General features: G+C 42.5%; 1 protein-coding gene and 1 pseudogene across 1 annotated transcript in view; one reads left to right on the top strand and one right to left on the bottom strand.

Moving 5' to 3' along the window:
• Positions 1-546: 546 nt before the first annotated feature.
• The window catches only part of DNA2 (DNA replication helicase/nuclease 2), a 62,099-nt gene continuing 40,516 nt past the window's right edge, over positions 547-22,129 (top strand). Inside the window, exons 1-5 of the mRNA XM_025395920.1 lie at positions 547-762; positions 2,372-2,554; positions 4,082-4,265; positions 6,625-6,770; positions 13,175-13,306. Coding sequence (XP_025251705.1) covers positions 689-762; positions 2,372-2,554; positions 4,082-4,265; positions 6,625-6,770; positions 13,175-13,306 — 719 coding nt within the window. The 5' untranslated portion in view covers positions 547-688. The remainder of the gene's footprint in view (positions 763-2,371; positions 2,555-4,081; positions 4,266-6,624; positions 6,771-13,174; positions 13,307-22,129) is intronic.
• Positions 10,931-11,049, bottom strand: LOC112632211 (annotated as a pseudogene).

The raw sequence follows: 22,129 nt of genomic DNA on the forward strand, positions 1-22,129 counted from the left end.
GAAGAGTGGTTCAGATATCAGAAGTTTTGCAGAATTTATTTATTTATTTTTTTGAGACTGATTTTTGTATTTTTAGTAGAGACGGGGTTTCACCATGTTGGCCAGGCTGGTCTTGAACTGCTGACCTCGTGGTCCTCCCGCCTCAGCCTCCGGAAGTGCTGGGATTACAGGCGCGAGCCACCATGCCCGGCTAGAAGTTTTGTAGATTTAGCCGTGGCATGATCAAGGAGTTCCTATCTGACAGTTTCTATTTTCTCAATGAATTTTCCGAAGAAAAAGGGAGAGACTGTTTCCCAGGGAGTGCGCAGTTCTGAAGGCTAACCAGGGACGCCTGGTTTTGGGCAACTACAAATGGTTGTGTTCAAACTAAGCGTGTGTCAGACACGGGTTGGAGTGTCAAGAGAGAAGGCAGGATCGTTTAGTCTGCTTCAGATGTGAAGACTCCCTGTATCCCCAAGGCGGCGGCCAGAGCCCTGCTGCTCAGTAGAGGCGCCCCACGTGGAACGTGCCGGCGCAGGAGGGGCGGCCTGGCGCAGGTCATTTGGGACCTCGGCGGGTTGGCGCATGCGCGCGAGACGCGCAGGCGCGCGCCTCTTGCCCTTTTCTGAGTTTTCTGTGTCACCCCGGTTCCGCTGGTTTTTCTGGCTATAGTTCGCCGGTTTTTCTGGCCATAGTCCCCGCGTCCAGCATGGAGCAGCTGGACGAACTGGAGCTGCTGATGGAGAAGAGTTTTTGGGAGGAGGCGGAGCTGCCGGCGGAGCTGTGAGCGGAGCGCGGGGAGGGTGTGGGAACAAAGCGGGAGATTTGAAAGAAGGACCTCCGCAGACTGACAGGGCCCAGGGCGCAGGGGCTCGGGGCAGCTCCCTGGGCACCCGACGAGCCTCCGGAGTCGGGGCCCGCCTCCCAAGGTGTTCTTTGGGGCCACCCTCAGCCAGAGCCTGGACTTTCCCTCGCCCAGCAGTTCATTGTTTCCCTTGATTTCACCCGTTTCCCTAATTTGAGGAGCTTCGGCCACTGAAATGTTTTTATAATAGGAAATTGCGACCGCCCTAGGCTTTTCTCGATGTTTAGTTGGATTAATTTATCCTTGGGAGATCTCTGCACCCTCAGCCTGGTGTATATAAATGATCAGAGGAAGTTAACCACGGTCATAATGTGGAATTACTTTCAATATAATAGCAATAATGCTAATTAGCGTTGAGGGATTTTTGCGTTTGGGCTTTTGATCAGCAATACCTTTTGAGAAACATCTTTAAGGCATCATAGCCAAACTTGGGAAATTCATGGCCTGAGGCTAGGTGGAGTACATGAATAAAGCGTTTGCAAAATAATAGAACGGTCACATAACAAAAGATAACTTGTAGGGTAATGTGACAGGCATTTGGTGTTATCACTGGAGAGGTAATGACTTTGGACTCTCGGTTGGTCCCTCACTGATGCCGCAGTCAAACGAGGAAGACTTAAGAGGTACTTAATAGGAGAAGGGCTGTTTTCTTGAGGAGAGATTATTATTTTGCATAATTTTAGACGGCTTGGACCGATGGATGAAAGTATTGAGAAATTGACTTACCCACTTTAAATATAAGGAATAAAGTTCTGAATTACTATGTAAAGGATTGAGCTAATTCGATACGTATTAAGCTTGCGTTCTGTCCAGTGAGATTTTATCGAAAGATTTCCGGCATTACGTTAGCAGGTTGGACTAAATTATTTCTAAGTACAATCCTGTGGCTCATGGTAGGACTTTCAGTGAACCACGGACACTACCCTTTTCCATAACATAAGACTCATATTTACAAAAAGGATCTTGTCCAAAACATCTCCTTTTACTTGTACTTTGGGAAGGCTTGCACCAATGGTAGAAATTTCTTGTTTAATAATATCCAATTTATACTTTCTTTTCTTTTTCTTTTTTTCCCCCCCAGAAACGGAGACTTTTTCTGTCGCTCAGGAAGGGGCGCAGTGGCATGATTGTATCTCACTGCAGCCTCAAACTCCTGGGCTCAAGCAATCCTTCCTCCTCAGCCTCTTGAGTAACTGGGACTACAGGTGTGCATCATCATGCCTGGCTTCCAGTGTATTCTTAATCCTCATTGTAATGGGTATCCCACAGAACTCCTTACAGAAATTAAAATGGAAAATCTCATATCATGAGCATGTTTGAAATGGCATTACTTCTAGGAAGTTTTTATAATAGGAATTGTGTGTCTTTGCTCTCTTAATTTTACCTATTTTGGCTAAATGTCATTGCAATAAGCTTTTCAGAAGAAAGAAACCTAGAAAACTGGAAGATTGGTTTGTAGATAAAACAGATTGGATGGCTTCTTATTTCATGGTTGTGCTAAAATAGTTTTGTATGTGTGTGCTTTAGATTTCAGAAGAAAGCGGTAGCTTCCTTTCCCAGAACAGTTCTGAGCCGAGGAATGGATAACCGGTACCTGGTGTTGGCAGTCAGTACTGTACAGAACAAAGAGGGAAACTGTGAAAAGCACCTGGTCATCACTGCTTCACAGTCACTAGAAAATAAAGAACTATGCATCCTTAGGAATGACTGGTAATTTTTATGTGACTTTGAGCACTGATTCGAGTCTTAAGGGTACCATCGTAAAACTCATCAAATGGCTTCTGTGAATGTTACTATAATTTAATTGTTTAAAAGGGAGTAGATTTGATCCTAGCCTAATTCTGCATGAAAATTGTATCTATTACTCTTGTATCTCAAGTATCATATTCCAAAAATTGACTTTTGTTGTCATTTGAAGATCATGTGGGCCAGACATGGTGGCTCACACCTGTAATCCCAGCACTTTGGGAGGCCAAGGTGGGCGGATCACCTCAGGTCAGGAGTTTGAGACCAGCCTGACCAACATGGAGAAACCCCATCTCTACTAAAAATAAAAAAAATTAGCGGGGCGTGGTGGTGCATGCCTGTAATCGCAGCTACTCTGGAGGCTGAGGCAGTAGAATCGCTTGAACCCGGGAGATGGAGGTTGCGGTGAGCCGAGATCGTGCCATTGTACTCCAGCCTGGGTAACAAGAGCAAAACTTGGTCTCAAAAAAGAAAAAGAAAAGAAAAGAAAATCACGTACAAAGAGCCTTATTAATGACTACTTCCTATTTCCCAGTACATTCTAAGATTGCAGCTTAAACGCATGCTAGTGTTAACTAAGAGCAAAATTAATTAACACATATGAACATTCTTAGGCCTTAGATTTCTCTACTCAGAATGTGGTATGTGAGGGGTGGAGTGTAGATGCAGAAAAGCTAGAAGTCTAACTTTGGCTCTTCGTTTAAGCTGTGAATTAGTTTGTTTTTGTTGTTGTTGTTGTTGTTTTTGGAGATGGAGTCTTGCTCTGTTCCCCAGGCTGGAGTGCAGTGGCGCGATCTCGGTTCACTGCACCCTCCACCTCCCAGGTTCAAGTGATTTTCCTGCCTTAGCCTCACAAGTAGCTGAGATTACAGGCGTCCGCCAGCATGCCCGACTAATTTTTGTATTTTTAGTAGAGACAGGGTTTCACTATGTTGGCCAGGCTAGTCTTGAACTCCTGACCTCAGGTTATCCACCCGCCTCGGCATCCGAAAGTGCTGGGATTACAGGCATGAGCCACCGTGCCTGGCCTAGTTTGAACTAGTTCAGTATGATTTTATTCTTGCTACACTGGGTTGGGCTTCATGCTTCAAGACTTATAGAAGCTGTAGATTTCCTATAAGTCTTAAGAAAGAATTATTAAAACAACCCAATTCATAATTGGAGCTATATATATTACATTAGTAAAGGTTTTTTGATAGCTTTTGCAATAGACTTTACTGGCACTAAGTTGTTTTTCTCTTTGGGATTTATAGAAGACTCTTGAGTATTCTCAGATGTGTTTGGCACATAGAAAGGGATAGAGTGACTAGGAGTTGTTTTAGAAGACTTTATCCTGGTATTTTATTTTAGTTTTTTGAAGACCCATAAATTTAGAAATATTTTTTTCTTCTTCAGATAAAATACTCATTTATTTTTTTGAAGCCTCCCTAATGTGTTTAAATGTAGGAACCTAAGCAATGTATTTACACTTTAACTTTGCTTTATTTTCAGGTGTTCTGTTCCAGTAGAGCCAGGAGATATCATTCATTTGGAGGGAGACTGCACATCTGATACTTGGATAATAGATAAAGATTTTGGGTATTTGATTCTGTATCCAGACATTCTGATTTCTGGCACAAGCATAGCCAGTAGTATTCGATGTATGAGAAGAGCTGTCCTGAGTGAAACTTTTAGGGTAAATAATAGTAACAGTTAATGTTTCTGCAGGGTCTGAGAGTGTTACAGAGCACTTTTACATTTATTATTTCAGTTAATCCTCCCAGCAACCTTATAAAATAAATGGTATTAATCAGCTGCATTTTATAGATGAGGAAAAATGGGCTCAGAGAGGTTAAGTGACTTGCCCCGCAGCCACATAACTACGAGGTGGCAGTGCTAGGACTAAAGGCCAGGTGCCTGAGTCCTTCAAATCTTGTTCAGGGCTTAATAAGTAATTATAGTAAGAAAATTAATTTAAATGATAAACTTTTAAATTTAAACACAGCTAGACATTTCCAAACTTGGCTTCATGTGATTCCCACTAAACTAAAAATAAATGTGTAAATCACTGTTTAAAAATGTATTTTGGTAGAAAAATTAACCAGGTGTGGTGGCATGCACCTGTAGTCCCAGCTACTCAGGAGACTGAGGCAGGAGAATCGTTTGAACCCGGGAGGCGGAGGTTGCAGTGAGCCGAGATCAGGCTACTGCATTCTAGCCTGGGCAACAGAGCGAGACTCTGTCTCAAAACGAATAACAAACAAATTGTATTTTGGGCTATTTCAAACATACTAAGAGATGATTGTAATAAACTCCCATGTACTCAACACCCAGCTTTTAATTAATTTTTCTTGAAACATGCAGTTTTATTTTAAAATAAAATAAGTCTCAAAAAAAAGTGTATTTGGGGGCTGGGCGCAGTGGCTCACGCCTGTAATCCCATCACTTTGACAGGCCGAGGTGGGAGGATCACGAGGTCAGGAGTTCAAGACCAGCCTGACCAACATGGTGAAAACCCGTCTCTACTAAAAATACAAAAATTAGCCAGGCATTGGGGCGCGTGCCTGTAATCCCAGCTACTTGGGAGACTAAGGCAGGAGAATCGCCTGAACTCTGGAGGCGGAGGTGCAGTGAGCGGAGATCCTACCACTGCACTTCATTCAGCCTAGGGGACAGAGTGAGACTCCATCTCAAAACAAACAAAAATGTATTTTGGGCTATTTCAAACATACAAAGAGATTATTGTAATAAACTCCCATGTACCCAACACCCAGCTTTTTATTTATTTTTCTTGAAACATGTACTTTTATTTTATTTTGAGTTTCACTGTGTCACCCAGGCTGGAGTGCAGTAGGTCACCAAAGCCTTGACCTCCCAGGCTCAAGCAATCCTCCTACCTCAACCTCCCGAGTAGCTGGAGCTATAGGCATGAGCTACTGTGCTTGGCCTGAATATTAAGTTTTAAAAAACTTTTTGGGCCAGGCGCAGTGGCTCACGCCTGTAATCCTAGCACTTTGGGAGACCGTGGTGGGCGGATCACGAGGTCAGGAGATCGAGACCATCCTGGCTAACACGGTGAAACCCCATCTTCGCTAAAAATACAAAAAATTAGCCAGGTGTGGTGGCAGGCGCCTGTAGTCCCAGCTACTCGGGAGGCTGAAGTGGGAGAATGGCGTGAACCTGGGAGGTGGAGCTTGCAGTGAGCCGAGAGAGAGAGCGGGCCACTGCACTCCAACCTGAGCGACAGAGGGAGACTCCGGCTCAAAAAAAAAAAAAAAAAAGGGTCTAGCCTAATACAAGAGTTAATCAAGAAATGAAGTATGAAGTAGTTTTTCTTCTTGAGTAGAGAAAAATTCTTTGCCAAAAATCTCTGCTGTAGGTTAAAAAATATTTTTTTCTTCCCAAACATTACTGTTAAGTAGGTTTAACTTTTATATTTGAATGGTATCTTTTACTTACATGAGTTTATCAGCTATTCCTTTATTGACTTTTCTATTGGGTGGATTATCAAGTGAAATTAGAGTACAATACTTTAAATATTGTTTGAGAATATTTTGAATTTTTAAATATTGGTTAATTTTTTTTCAAAATGGAGAACATTGATTTTAAAAGTAACTCATACTCAGCCTGGCCAACATGGTGAAACCCTGCCTCTACTAAAAATACAAAAAATAAAAGTTAGCTGGGCATGGTGGCACACACCTGTAATTCCAGTTACTTGGGAGGTTGAGGCATGAGAATCATTTGAACCTGGGAGGTGAAGGTTGCAGTGAGCTGAGATTGTGCCACTGTGCTCCAGCCTGAGTGTCAGAGCAAGAGTCTGTCTCAAAAAAAAAAAAAAAAGGAACTCATGCAATAATAATTCAGACAATTCTGAATAGAAGAAAGTGAAAGTCACTTATAATTCCACCCACCAGAAAAAAAATTGTTTAATATTTTGGCATTTGTCTTACCAGTGCATTTAGGCTATGGTGGTTTAATAGATTAGATAATAAATATATACAATTGTGTCTGTTAATATGTTGTGAAATAAATTGGGTGATTTGTTTTTGTAGAGCTCTGATCCAGCCACTCGCCAAATGCTAATTGGTACGGTTCTCCATGAGGTGTTTCAAAAAGCAATAAATAATAGCTTTGCCCCAGAAAAGCTGCAAGAACTTGCTTTTCAAACAACTCAAGAAATAAGACATTTGAAGGAAATGTAAGTAGTTATAAGAGGAACTGCAGGTATAATTTTATTATATAACTTCTGTCCTAGAAACTATAAAGTATTTGTATAGACTATCCAATATAAATTAGTGTAATCTAAAATGCAGATTTCACAGTTCCAGTACACTGTTGGAACTCTGTGTAGAGTTTTTGAAATTGCCCAACAGGATCTTTTTGGGTAAAAATATCTAAATATTTTGTACATGTGCGTAACAGATTCCTTAACTACTTTCAGAGAATGTATAAAGAACTTTTTTTGCATTAGTTCTAGAAACAGTGTGATATACTGAGAATTATATGGGGTTGGGAATAAGATGAAACTAGTTTCAAAATACAGCTTTATGACCAGGTGCAGTGGCTCACGCCTATAATCCCAGCACTTTGGGAGGCTGAGGCAGGCGGATCACCAAGTCTGGAGATTGAGACCATTCTGGCTAACACGGTTAGACCCTGTCTCTACTAAAAATACAAAAAATTAGCTGAGTGTGGTGGTGGATGCCTGTAGTCCCATCTTCTCGGGAGGCTGAGGCAGGAGAATGGTGTGAACCCGGGAGGCGGAGCTTGTAGTGAGCTGAAATCACACCACTGCACTCCAGCCTGGGTGACAGAGTGAGACTCTGTCTCAAAAATAAATAAATAAATAAATAAAAATAAAAAATGTGGCTTTACAGTATTTTTTTTGGGGGGGAGATAGGGGTCTTGCTATGTTGTCCAGGCCTTACTCAAACGACTGGACTCATGTGTTTCTCCCCACCTCAGCCTCCTGTGTATCTGAAACAACAGGTACATGTCACCATGCCTGGCCTGCCTTACCAGTTTTTGTTTTGTTTTTGAGACGGAGTCTTGCTCTGTTGCCCAGGGTGGCGTGCAGTGGCTTGCTCTTGGCTCACTGCAGCCTCCACCTCCCAGATTCAAGCAATTCTCCTGCCTCAACCTCCCGAGTAGCTGGGATTACAGGCATAAGCCACCACACCTGGCTAATTTTTTTGTATTTTTAGTGAAGACGGGGTTCCGCCATGTTGGCCAGGGTGGTCTTGAACTCATGACCTCCAGTGATCAACCCACCTCGGTGTCCCAAAGTGCTGGGATTACAGGCATGAGCCACCATGCCTGGCCTAAAATTTTGATACATATTACCAAATTGCTCTCTATAGACATTGTCCCAGTTTACATTTGTACTGGCAATATATGAGACTTTGTGAGACCGTATGGTCATCTACATCATTTTTAATCAACTGGAAACTGCCTGATTTCAAACAGCCTTATGCAAGGATAACCTTCACTTTCAGTAGTCTAACTGTGTGTTTCTCTAGATCTTTTTGGATGCTTTGGTATTAGCAGTTGCTTCCTGGCTTGAGGAATTTCAGCTTCTTTTTTTTTTTTTTTTTTTTTTTTTTTTTTGAGACGGAGTCTCACTCTGTAGCCCAGGCTGGAGTGCAGTGGCCGGATCTCAGCTCACTGCAAGCTCCGCCTCCCAGGTTCACGCCATTCTCCGGCCTCAGCCTCCCGAGTAGCTGGGACTACAGGCGCCCGCCACCTCGCCCGGCTAGTTTTTTGTATTTCTTAGTAGAGACGGGGTTTCACCGTGTTAGCCAGGATGGTCTTGATCTCCTGACCTCGTGATCCGCCCATCTCGGCCTCCCAAAGTGCTGGGATTACAGGCTTGAGCCACCGCGCGCGGCCGGAATTTCAGCTTCTCTTTCAACCTGCGGCTGCTATTTTGCTGAAGACAATTTTGGCAGAGCTAGCATTGTTAATTTTGTTTTCTCTATTGGACTGGCTCTCTCAGAGGGCTGACACGACTCTGCTCTGTCAGTCTTGGTAAGCTGGAGGTGGCAGAAACCTAGGAAAGTAACAGCTTATTAAATCTGGTATTAGAAATATTGCACAGTTATATGGTAAATGTGTAGTGTCCTAAAGTCTCAATGTCTCATGAATGTGTTATTATGTTGCTCCCTTGAGCAAGTGAGAAAAATTATAAGTTGTATCTTTTTTTTTTTTTTTGAGACAGAGTCTCGCTGTGTTGCCCAGGCTGGAGTGCAGTGGCTCACTAGGCTCACTGCAAGCTCCGCCTTCTGGGTTCACGCCATTCTCCTGCCTCAGCCTCCTGAGTAGCTGGGACTACAGGCGCCTGTCACCATGCCCGGAACAGTGCTGACCTATAGTTAGCACTGTATTTGTTGTTATCATCATGGTCTTTATACCTTAATGATTTTCTTTTTTCTTTTTGAATCTCGCTCTGCTGCCCAGGCTGGAGTACAGCACCGCGATATCCTCTCATTACAACCTCTGCCTCCCAGGTTCAAGCGAGTCTCCTGCCTCATCCTCCTGATTAGCTGGGATTACAGGCGTGCGCCACCGCGCCCGACTACTTTTTTTGCATTTTTTAGTAGGATGGGGTTTCACCATGTTTGCCAGGCTGGTCTCGAACTCCTGACCTCAGGTGATCCACCCTCCTCAGCCTCCCAAAGTGCTGGGATTACGGGTGTGAGCCACCACGCCCAGCCTATACTTTAATGAGTTCTTATCATCAGCTAAGTGCTTGACATACATTGTTCTATAATCCTCAGACTAACTATGTAAGGTAGTTATTATCTCCTCCTTACAGATGAGGAAACAGGCTTAATTAACAGTGACTTGCTCTTGGTCATATATCTGGTAGTGCAGAGTTAGGATTCAAACCTAGGTGTGATTTTTATATACAAACTGATATGCCCCTACCACCCTAGAGTAGTTATTAAGATTGGGGAGCTTAAATATAAAGAAGGAACTGGAATAATCATCCTGGGAGGGTAAGTTTATAACAGCAGTTCTCAAAACTTTTGCTCTCAGGACCCCTTTACACTAAAAAATTATTGAGGACTGGAAAGAGCTTCTGTTTATGTGGGCTATATCTATGATTAATTACTGTACTAGAAATTAGAACAGATGTTTATTAATTCATTTGAAATTAACATGTATATTCATTTATTTTGTTGTTGTTATTGAGACAGTCTTGCTCTGTTGCCCAGGCTGGATTGCAATGGCATGACCTCGGCTCACTGCAACCTCCGCCTCCTGGGTCAATCGATTTTCCTGCCTCAGCCTTCTGAGTAGCTGGGATTACAGGTGCCTGCCACCACGCCTGGCTAATTTTTGTGTTTTTAAGTAGAGAGGGGGTTTCACCATGTTGGCCAGGCTGGTCTTGAACTGACCTCAAGTGATCCACTCCTCTCGGCTTCCCAAAGTGTTGGGATTACGGGCATGAGCCACCGCACCTAGCCTAAAATATATATTCATTTAAAAATATCAATCTATGCTTGTTAACATAAAATTTTAATGAAAAAAACTGTTGTAAAAAATATATAATGCATGTCATTGTTTTACGTTTTTTCAGTTTCTTCTTCTTTCTTCCTTATTTATTTTTTTTTTTGAGGTAAGGTCTCTCTCTGTTGCGCAGGCTGGAGTGCTGTGATGAAATTATCACCCACTATAGCCTCAAACAATCCTCCAGCCTCTATTTTTTTTTTTTTTTCTTTCTTTTTTTTTGAGATGGAGTTTTGCTCTTGTTGCCCAGGCTGGAGTGCAATGGCATGATCTCAGCTCACCGAAAATTTCCGCCTCCCAGTTTCAAGCAATTCTCTTGTCTCAGCCTCCCGAGTAGCTGGGATTACAGGCATGTACCACCATGCCTGGCTAATTTTGTATTTTTGGTAGAGACGGGGTTTCTCCATGTTGGTCAGGCTGGTCTTGAACTCCTCACCTCAGGTGATCCACCCGCCTCGGTCTCCCAAAGTCTTGAGATTACAGGTGTGAGCCACAGAGCCTGGCCGGTTTTTTTTTTTTTTTTTCTTAAAGCTACAGCACCCAGGCCGGGCGCGGTGGCTCAAGCCTGTAATCCCAGCACTTTGGGAGGCCGAGACGGGCGGATCACGAGGTCAGGAGATCGAGACCATCCTGGCTAACACAGTGAAACCCCGTCTCTACTAAAAAATACAAAAAAAAAACTAGCCGGGCGAGGTGGTGGGCGCCTGTAGTCCCAGCTACTCGGGAGGCTGAGGCAGGAGAATGGCTTAAACCCGGGAGGCGGAGCTTGCAGTGAGCTGAGATCCAGCCACTGCACTCCAGCCTGGGCGACAGAGTAAGACTCCATCTCAAAAAAAAAAAAAAAAAAAGCTACAGCACCCAATATTCCCAGGTGGTCTCCCATCCAAGTAGTAACCAAGCTCAACCCTGCTTAGCTTCTGAGATAAGATGAGATCAGCTGCGTTCTGGGTGGTATGGGTATAAACCAAGCCTCTATTTTTGCAAATGTTTTAAAGTATGACTTCATAGAAGATCGTGGATTCTTGTGTCTGCCTCTGCATTCAAAATATTTCTATATTTTATGTCATGTAGCCTCAGAAAATTCAACTGTACTGTCATGAAAGGAAAATGATAAATAATGTATTCATATTGTTATGACATAATTTTGACCTTGTAAGAACCCTGAAAAATTGATACTTGGGTTTTTTTGTTTCTGCAGATTTCTCACGTAAGAAGTTAACATTCCTATATACTGTCCTTTGATGTTGTAAGACTGTTACTGCCTTTCTGTCCATATGACCCTTTTTCCTCTTTAACGTTTCTACTTTCCATTGCTTGGTTTCAGGAGCAATATCTCAATTTTTTTTTTATATCCCAAAGGTATAACTGGGACTCTTCCAATTAGACCATGGTATGAATTAGAGCAAATTATCTGAAATTTGATGTCATGTCACTGTTTCAGTGTTACTTGGATTTTTTTTTTTTTTCAGACAGGGTCTCACTGTCACCCAGGCTGGAGTACAGTGGTGAGATCACAGCTCACTGTAACCTCAAACTCTTGGGCTGAAACGATCCTTCCGCTTCAGCGTACTGAAGAGCTGGGACTATAGTTCCACACCACCATGCTTGTTGTTATTTGGATGTTTTTTTAAAAATTGTGGTTAAATACATATAAAAATCACTGTGTTAGGCTGGGCGTGATGGCTCACCCCTGTGATCCCAGCACTTTCAGAGGCCGAGGCAGGCAGATCATGTGAGGTCAGGGGTTCAAGACCAGGCTGGCCAACATGGTGAAACCCCATCTTTACTAAAAATACAAAAATTAGCTGGGCATGGTGTCGTATGCCTGTGGTCCCATACAGGCATACGACATACAGGCATAGTCACTGAGGGGACTGAGGCAGGAGAATCACTTGAACCTGGGAGGTGAAGGTTGCAGTGAGCCGAGATTGCGCTAGCTTGGGCAACAAGAGCGAAACTCCATCTAAAAAAAAAAAAAAAAAAAAAAGATTACCTTATTAGGTCACGCGTGGTGGCTCATGCCTGTCATCCCAGCACTTTGGGAGGCCAAAGTGGGCAGATTGCTTGAGCCTAGGAGTTTGAGACCAGCCTAGCCAACATGGTGAAACCCCATCTCTACTGAAAATACAAAAAAATTAGCTGAGCATGGTGTTGTGTGCCTGTAATTCCAGCTACTCTGAAGGCTGAGGGGGAAGAATCACTTGAGCTTAGAAGGCAGAGGTTGCAGTGAGGCGAGATCGCGCTACTCCACTCCAGCCTGGGTGACAGTGTGAGACCCTATCTCAAAAAATAAGAAAGAAAAGAGATAAAGAAAAAGAAGAAAAAAAATTACAATTTTAACTTTTTGTGGGGATGTGTGTGTGTGATGGAGTCTTGTTCTCTTGCCCAGGCTGGAGTGCAATGGCGTGATCTCGGCTCACTGCAACCTCTGCCTCCTGGGTTCAAGCGATTCTCCTGCCTCAGCCTCCCAAGTAGCTGGGATTACAGGCATGCACCACCACGTCTGGCTAATTTTTGTATTTTTAGTAGAGACAGGGTTTCACCATGTTGGCCAGGCTAGTCTCCAACTGCTGACCTCGGCCTCCCAAAGTGCTAGAATTACAGATGTGAGCCACCGTGCTCTGCCTGTGTTAACCATTTTTAAGGGTACAGTTCAGAGGCAAAGTACATTCACCTTGTTGTGCAACCATCACCTATCTATCTCCAGAACTCTTTGCATCTTCCCAAACTGAAGCTCTGTGCCCTTGAAACAATAACTTCTCCTTCTTTCCTCCTCCCAGCCTCTGGCAACCCCCATTCTACTTTCTGTCTCTGTGATTTTCACTGCTGTAGGTGCCTTATATGAATATTAGTCCTTTTGTGACTGGCCTATTTCACTTAGCATAATGTCCTGAAGGTTCTTCAATGTTGTAGCATATGTCAGAATTTCCTTCCTTTTTATAGCTGAATAATACTGCATTGTATGGAATATGCCACATTTTGCTTATCCATTTATTGGCTGATGAACAGTTGGGTTGCTTATTTGTGTTTTTGTCCTCATTTACTTTTCTAATATTTATACTTTCATATTTACTATCATATTTTTGGCAGGTACCGCTTAAATCTAAGTCAAGATGAAATAAAACAAGAAGTAGAGGACTATCTTCCTTCGTTTTGTAAATGGGCAGGAGATTTCATGCATAAAAACGCTTCGACTGACTTCCCTCAGATGCAGCTCTCTCTGTAAGAAACACATTTTGTTTATATAGTCTTCTTATTTTTAGACCAGGATGCTATTCTGTGTGTTGAATCAAAGTTTTTAAAAGATTGAGCAATTACAATTAGCTGTTTTGCTTGCTTACTTTATAAATTACTGTCCTAAGTATCTTTACATGACAAAAAAGAAACCAGTGAATAGAAAATTTTATTTTCATTATTATAAGATAGCTTATTTTTTATACGTAGATATGTATTTTCTTTTTCTTTCTTTTTTTTTTTTTGAGATGGAGTTTTGCTCTGTCACCCAGGCTGGAGTACAGTGGCACTGATCTTGGCTCCCTGCAACCTCCGCCTCCCACGTTCAAGAGATTCTCCTGCCTCAGCCTCCCAAGTAGCTGGGATTACAGGCGCCTGCCACCACGCCTGGCTAATTGTGTATTTTTAGTAGAGACGGTGTTTCACCGTGTTGGCCAGGCCGGCCTCGAACTCCTAACCTCAGGTGATCCACCCGCCTCGGCCTCCCAAAGTGCTGGGATTATAGGCGTGAGCCACTGCGCCCAGCCTTTCTTCTTTTTTTTTTTTTCTTTTTTGAGGCAGAGTCTTGCTTTGTTGCCCGGGCTGGAGTGCAATGGCATGATTTTGGCTTACTGCAACCTCCGCCTCCCGGGTTCAAGCAATTCTCCTGCCTCAGCCTCCCAAGTACCTGAGATTACAGGTGCCCACCACCACACCTGGCTAATTTTTTGTATTTTTAGTAGAGACGGGGTTTTGCCATATTGACCAGGCTGGTCTTGAACGCCTGAGCTCAGGTGATCCACACACCTTGGCCTCCCAAAGTACTGGGATTACAGGTGTGAGCCACTATGCCCAGCCTGTATTTTCTTATAAAGTAATCAATTTTTGGCATCCTAATTTTTTTCATTTGATTCTTTTTTTTTTTTTTTAAAACGAAGTCTCATTCTCTTCCCCAGGCTGGAGTGCAATGGTGTGGTCTTGGCTTACTGCAACCTCCACCTCCCGGGTTCAAGCTATTCTCCTGCCTCAACCTCCTGAGTAGCTGGGATTACAGGTGTGTGCCACCACACCTGGCTAATTTTTGCATTTTTATTAGAGATGGGGTTTCATCATGTTGGCCAGGCTGGTCTCGAGCTCCTGACCTCAACTGATCCTCCCACCTCGACCTCCCAACGTGCTGGGATTACAGGCATGAGGTACTACACCTGGCCTCATTTGATTTTTTCATGTGTATTTCTCTGTGTTACTAGCATATAGTCTGTGTCATGTGTTGACTGTCATATGGATGTGCTATGTATTTAGTGTGTTTACCCATTTAATGCTGTTTGGCGTTACGTGTATTTTCAAGTTTTTTTTTTTTCCCTCAAAGTGGCATTATTATAATTTTATAGGGGAAATATGTTTTTTTCTGTTATTCATTCAGCAAATATTTATTGGGTGTCTAATATGTGCCAAGTAATGTTTTAGGTGCTTGGATCATGGTAGCAAAAAAGAAAACAAAACATATAACCGCCTACTTTCTGGAGTTTCTATACTACTGCACAAGTAAACAGCAGGGGACCAGACCGTGATTAATGTAGTGCCAAACAATGAGGAGGGTAAGAAGAAAGGGAGAATAGGTAGGTAGTGATGGCAGGGGTATTCCATAGAATGTTCATGGAAGGCCTTTCTCATAAGGTAGCATTTGAGCAGAAGCTTAAAGGAAATGAAGTAGTGAGACATACAGCTGTCTGTCGGAGGAATGTTCCAGGTAGAGGAAACAGGGCAAAAGCCCTGTGGCTGACACATACTAGCTGTGTGTGCAGTATTTCAGCGAGTCAGTGTGATGGCTAGAGCAAAGTGCAGTAGGAGAAGAGCAGCAGTAGTTGCCCTGGAGCCTCATCATCCTGGTCAGGACTTGGATGCTGCTCTGATTAGAATGGAAGCCATTGGAGGGTTTTTATCTGATTTCCTTTTTTTTTTTTTTTTAAAACAGGCAGCATTTTATTTTTCTTTAAATGGGCACAACTTCCATGTATACTAATATTCTCAATGTTCTCTCAATATTTTCAATATTTTGTAACATTTTGTGATCTAAAAAGTTTGCTTTAAGGGTATCCAGGCATGGTGGCTCATGCCTGTAATCCCTGCACTTTTGGAGGTCAAGGCGCTGTGTCAGCTGAGCTCAGGAGTTTGAGACCAGCCTGGCCAACATGGTGGAACACCATCTCTACTAAAAATATGAAAATTAGACAGGCGTGGTGGTGGGTGCCTGTAATCCCAGCTACTTGGGAGGCTGAGGCAGGAGGATCGCTTGAACCAGGAGACAGAGGTTGCAGTGAGCTGAGATCATGCCACTGCACTCTAGCCTGGGCAACAAAGCGAGACTCTGTCTCAGAAACAAAAGAAAAGCTTTAAGATTTGTGAGTCAGAAAGATTTGGAGTAGTTCTCTGGATCTATTCCCTGTGGTTCGAAGGATTAATGAGCCTGGATGTGAATCCCAGTTTGGCCATAATTTGGCCGTATAACTACAGCAAGCTCCGTAAGTTGTGTGTGCTAGTTTCTGCTTTGATCTCATTGACTTTTTTTTTTTTCTCTCTCCTTTTTTTTTTTTGAGACAAGGTCTCACTCTGTTGCCTAGACTGGAGTGCAGTGGTGCGATTTAGGCTCACTGCAACCTCTGCTTCCTCCTGAGTTCAAACAGTCCTTCCACCTCAGTCTTCTGAGTAGCCAAGACTGCAGGTGCACACTACACTGCCTCGTAATTTTCATATTTTTTGTAGAGATGGTGTTTCACCATGTCACCCAGGATGGCTAGTCTTGAACTCCTGGACTCAAATGATCCTCCTGCCTTGGCCTCCCAAAGTGCTAGGGTTACAGGCATGAGCCACCTTGCCTGGCCCTCTAATGGGATTTTCATATGTATTTTTAAAATATTTAGTAGTTTAGAAAAAGGCTTGTCTTGATGTTAGAGTTGAGTTTGTTTTTTTTGTTTTGTTTTGTTTTGTTTTTGAGATGGAGTCTCACTCTATCACTCAGGCTGGAGTACAGTGGCACAATCTTGGCTCACTGCAACCTCTGCTTCTCGGGTTCAAGTGATTCTTGTGACACAGCCTCCTGAGTAGCTGGGACTATAGACATGAGCCACCACGCCTGGCTAATTTTTGTATTTTTAGTAGAGACGAGGTTTCACCATGTTGGCCAGGCTGGTCTCGAACTTCTGACCTCAAGTGATCCGCCTGCCTCGGCCTCCCAAAATGTTGGGATTACAGGCATGAGCCACTGTGCCTGACTGAGTTTGTTTTTCATATTTTTTATTTCTGAAGTGGTCGTAAATTTTTCACCAGCTTCCTACACTTAGAAAAAAGCTAGAGTGAGTAGATTGTTTAGCTTTTCTTGTGTTTTAAAAATAAATTTACAGCCGGGTGCGGTGGCTCACGCCTATAATCCCAGCACTTTGGGAGGCTGAGGCAGGCGGATCACAAGGTCAGGAGTTCGAGACCAGCCTGGCCAACATGGTGAAACCCCGTCTCTACTAAAAATACAAAAATTGGGTGTGGTGGCATGTGCCTGTAATCCCAGCTACTCAGGAGGCTGAGGCAGGAGAACTGCTTGAACCGGGACCCGGGAGGTGGAGGTTGCAGTAAGCCGAGGAGATCACGCCATTGCACTCCAGCCCGGGCAACAAGCATGAAACTCTGTCTCAAAAAAAAAAAAAAAATGGCCGGGCGTGGTGGCTCAAGCCTGTAATCCCAGCACTTTGGGAGGCCGAGACGGGCGGATCACGAGGTCAGGAGATTGAGACCATCCTGGTTAACACAGTGACACCCTGTCTCTACTAAAAAAATACAAAAAAACTAGCCGGGCGAGGTGGCGGGCGCCTGTAGCCCCAGTTACTCGGGAGGCTGAGGCAGGAGAATGGCGTAAACTCGGGCGGCGGAGCTTGCAGTGAGCTGAGATCCGGCCACTGCACTCCAGCCTGGGCGACAGAGCGAGACTCCGTCTCAAAAAAAAAATATATATATATATATATATATATATATATAAAATATATATGTATGTATATACGCATGTTTCATTCTTTTCATTCTTTGTTATTTCTTTGGAACAGATTGACATAGGGGATGGATATTGGGCTTCACTATGATAAACTATGTTTATCAAGTAGTCATCCTTCACCTAGTTCCTTGCTTTGCTTTATAATATTTCTGTCATTCTGGTCTCTATCAATGTTCTGTGACACTAAGAAAGTTGATTTTATTGGCCGGGCGCAGTGGCTCATGCCTGTAATCCCAGCACTTTGGGTGGCCGAGGCGGGCAGATCATGAGGTCAGGAGTTCGAGACCAGCCTGGTCAAGATGGTGAAACCCCATCTCTACTAAAAATATAAAAATTAGCTGGGCATGGTGGCGGGCACCTGTAATCCCAGATATTCGTGAGGCCAAGGCAGGAGAATCGCTGGAACCCAGGAGGCAGAGGTTGCAGTGAGCCGAGATCGTGCCACTGCACTCTAGCCTGGGTGACAGAGCAAGATCCCATTTCAAAAAAAAAAAAAATGTTAATTTTATTTCAACTGCTCCTAATTATTTATCCTCATTTACCCTCCTTCCTCCTCCCTCCCTTTTTTCGCCTTCCTTCCTCCTTTATTTCTTTTTGTCATTTACATTTGCTTGAAATTTTTTTTTTTTTGAGATGGAGCCGCGCGTTGTCGCCTAGTCTGGAGAGCAGTGGCGCAGTCTTGGCTCACTGCATCCTCTGCCTCCCAGGTTCAAGTGATTCTCTTGCCTCAGCTTCCTGAGTAGCTGGGATTACAGACGCCTGCCACCATGCCTGGCTAATTTTGGCATTTTTAGTAGAGACGAGGTTTCACCATGCTGGCCAGGCTGGTCTCGAACTCCTGTCCTTAGGCGATCCACCCACCTCAGCCTCCCAAAGTGCTGGGATTACAGGTGTGAGCCACTGCACCCAGCTGCTTGACATTTTAAATTATGGTAGATGTCTATTTTTGTAGTTTTTTTGGACATAAGCTTTTCTTTTACTTTTTGTTAATTGTTTTAGCATCCTGTCTGCATGTTTGCTTGTTTGTTTGTTTGTTTGTTTTCCTTTGGTGGAGTCTTAACCCAAATGTGTTTTTTTCTTTTTGGTTAAAATTAACCCATTGTTTTTACAATGATAAGCATGATTCTCAGAATTCTGGGTTAATAAGTTCTGCAAACATTTATTCAATGCTATATATGTGCCAAGGATTATACCAGGTACTGTTGTTGTAGGGATAACCAAAGCCCTCAGGAACTCAGTGTATTGGTGGTAGATGAAAATAATAAAAGTGAAGGGGTTTGCTGGTGGAGAAAATGTAGGTGACAAAAGCAGCATGGAACCCTTGGAGGTAACAGCATATAAGGGAAAGAAGGAGAGAATAGTATCTGTTGAAGGAGGCTTAGGATAGGTCAGCAAGGGATTTGCAGCCTGGAAGAAGGGCATCATAGATGCTAGGGAAAGAGGGTGGAATTCAGACTCATCTTTGACTTGCAAAGAATCTTTGAAATAAAATCCTACATTTTTTTGTCAAAACACAAAATTATATACATTTTATATACAATGCACTCATGCTGGCTTAATGATGGGGATATGTTTTGAGAAATGTGGTGTTAGGCAATGTCATCATTGTGTGAATGTCAGAGTGTACTTGTGCAAACCTAGATGGTGGAGCCTACTACACACCTAGGCCATATGGTATAGCCAGTTGCTTCTAGGCTACACACTTGTACAACATGTTACTGTACTGAATACTGTAGGCAGTTGTAACAACGGTTAGTATTTGTGTATCTAAACATATCTAAATATAGAAAAGATAGTGTGTTGCATTACCACCATAGCTAGATGTCACTAGGCAATGGAATTTTTTAGCTACATTATAATCTTATGGGACCACCATCCTATGTTGATGAAATCATTGTTATACAATGGATGACTGTATATATAATTTTTCAAGTCACACAGAACTTTTATTGAAATAGATGATGCATTATGCCATAAGGGAAACACCAATAAATTTTAAAGGATCAGTAGTATCTTAGAGACGATATTCTGCAACTGTACTGTAACAAAGTTAGAATAACTTTGATTCAAAGTTAGATAACAAAAGGATATCTAAAATTCTCATGGTTTGTAAACTAAGGAAATATTGATAAATGTTTTAAAAGGTCAGTCATAAAGGAAATTAACACATTTAGAATAGGTGGTTACATACCAAATTTTGTAGACTATAGCTAAAGTAGTACTTAGAAATTAATTTTTGTTACCATTTAAAAAAATTGTGGTGGCTGGGTGTGGCGGCTTACGCCTGTAATCCCAGCACTTTGGGAGGCTGAGATGGATAGATCACTTGAGGTCAGGAGTTAGAGACCACCCTGGCCAACATGGTGAAACCTTATCTCTACTAAAAAATACAAAAATTAGCAAGGCGTGGTGGTGCATGCCTGTAATCCCAGCTACTTGGGAGCCTGAGACAGGAGAGTTGCTTGAACCGGGGAGGTGGAGGTTGCAGTGAGCCGAAATTGCACTACTATACTTCAGCCTCTGCGACAGAGTGAGACTCCATCTCAAAAAAAAAAAAACAAAACTGTGGTAATAAACATATAGTGGCCGCGCATGGTTGCTCATAACTGTAATCCCAGCACTTTGGGAGGCCAAAGCAGGAGGATTGCTTGAGACCAGGAGTTCAAGATCAGCCTGGGAAACATGGTGAGAACTTAGCTCTACAAAAAAAAAAAAAAAAAAAAATTGACTGGGCCTAACAACTGATGCCTGTAGTTTCAACTACTTGAAAAGGTGAGGCGGGAGGATCTCTTGAGCCCAGGAGGTCAAAGCTGCAGTAAACTGTGTTCGTGCTGCTGCATTCCAGCCTGGGTGACAGAGTGAGACTCTGTCTCAGAATAATAATAATAGTAAAGCCACATTGCTTCTTTTTCCAGGGCATTGAATTTTAGTAACAACTTTAAAAGTTTTTTTTCCCTGTATTCTATTAGGTATAGATGTGACATTTCATAAAGAATAAGTTTTGCCTTATTTATAAAAGCATATCTGAATATACACCATGAACAAATAACGGTGAGAGAAGATAAATATTTAAGAAATTTCAGACCAAGTGCGGTGGATCATGCTTGTAATTCCAGCACTTTGGGAGACCAAGACAAGAGGATTGGTTGAGTTCACCATGTTGCCCCGCCTGTTGTAGACTCTGTCTCTACAAATTTGAAAATAATTAACAGGGTGTGGTGGTGCACACCTCTCATCCCAGCTACTTGGGAGGCTGAAACAGAAGGATTGCTTGAGCCCAGGAGGTCAAGGCTACAGTGAGCCGTGTTCATGCCACTGTTCATGCTTGGGTGACAGAGAGAGACCCTGTCTCACTAAGACAGAAAAAAAAAAAAGAAATTTTAGATAAATTATGACTTCTCTGAATTTCACTATTGTGTTCAACGATTCTGGAAGGATGCATATCTTCCATGAGATTATATTTGAAGCATCTTGAAATAGTTTTTTTAAATGAAAAATTGTATGGGGAGGGGGTAAGGGGGAGGGATAGAGGGATAGCATTAGGAGATATACCTAATGTATAATGGCTACAGCACACCAACATGGCACATGTATATATATGTAACAAACCTGCATGTTGTACACATGTACCCTAGAACTTAAAGTATAATAAAAAAAAAAGAAAGAAAAATTATTTAAGACAGCATTTTCTTGGAAAATATTCTCATTTGTTAAAAAATTGCTGTCCATGGCCAAGTGTGGTGGCTCATGCTTGTAATCCAGCACTCTAGGAGGCCAAAGCAGGTGGATCATTTGAGGTCAGGAATTTGAGACCAGCCAGGACAACATGGCAAAAGCCTGTCTCTATTAAACAAAAAAAGGAAGAAACAGCTGTCCAAAAAAAGAAATAGGGGTTGACCATAATAATATGAACTAAACAAAAATCAACTAAATCATCTATTCTAACAACTAGAATTATTCTATTTTTAAAAATCTTCATTTTGATATGATAGGAAATGTTTTATTACTAGAAAAGTCATCTTTTTCATGTAAGATTTCCACTAGATTTAGTATTTTATGTGGCTGGCTTTGAATCTAAAAGTGTAAAATATTTTCCCAGTAGATAGGATTAATAAGAGGTAACACTTATCTTTCTTTTCTTCTAATCTCTTCTGCAGAATAACTGTAACTGCTCTGAAAATGAGTAAATCTTAGATAAGAGAGGAGATTTGTAAGTTATTTCCACCTCTTCTCATTCCTTCAACATTTATATATTCCCTTTTTTTCTCCTTCCTGTGCTCATGATTTATTTACCAATTAAGAGATTAAAGTCAGAACCTTTTTATAATAAAAAAATTGAGTACTTTAAATATTGATAGTGGTAGACATGGTTTCGTTTAGTTATTAAGTAAAGAAAATGGGACACTTGGAAGTGACCATGAGCTCCTTTGAAGATTGTCACCTGGGGGTGTGTGGATGAAGTGTTGGGTGAATGAGCCCCAGACTTCATAGATGATGGAGATAGCCAATTTTTTTTTTTTTTTTTTTTTTTTGCTACTGAGTCTTGCTCTGTCACTCAGGCTGGAGTGCTGGAGTGCCGTGGCACGATTTTGGTTCACTGCAGCCTCTGCCTCCTGGGTTCAAGCGATTCTTCTGCCTTAGCCTCCCGAGTAGCTGGGATTACAGGCATGTGCCACTCTGCCTGGCTAATTCTTGTATTTTTTTTAATAGTGATAGGGTTTCGCCATGTTGGCCAGGCTGATCTTGAACTCCTGAACTCAAGTGATCTGCCTGCCTCGGCATGAGCCACCAGG

This window comes from Theropithecus gelada, chromosome 9 (genome assembly GCF_003255815.1).
Source record: "Theropithecus gelada isolate Dixy chromosome 9, Tgel_1.0, whole genome shotgun sequence".
Classification (NCBI taxonomy): domain Eukaryota; kingdom Metazoa; phylum Chordata; class Mammalia; order Primates; family Cercopithecidae; genus Theropithecus; species Theropithecus gelada.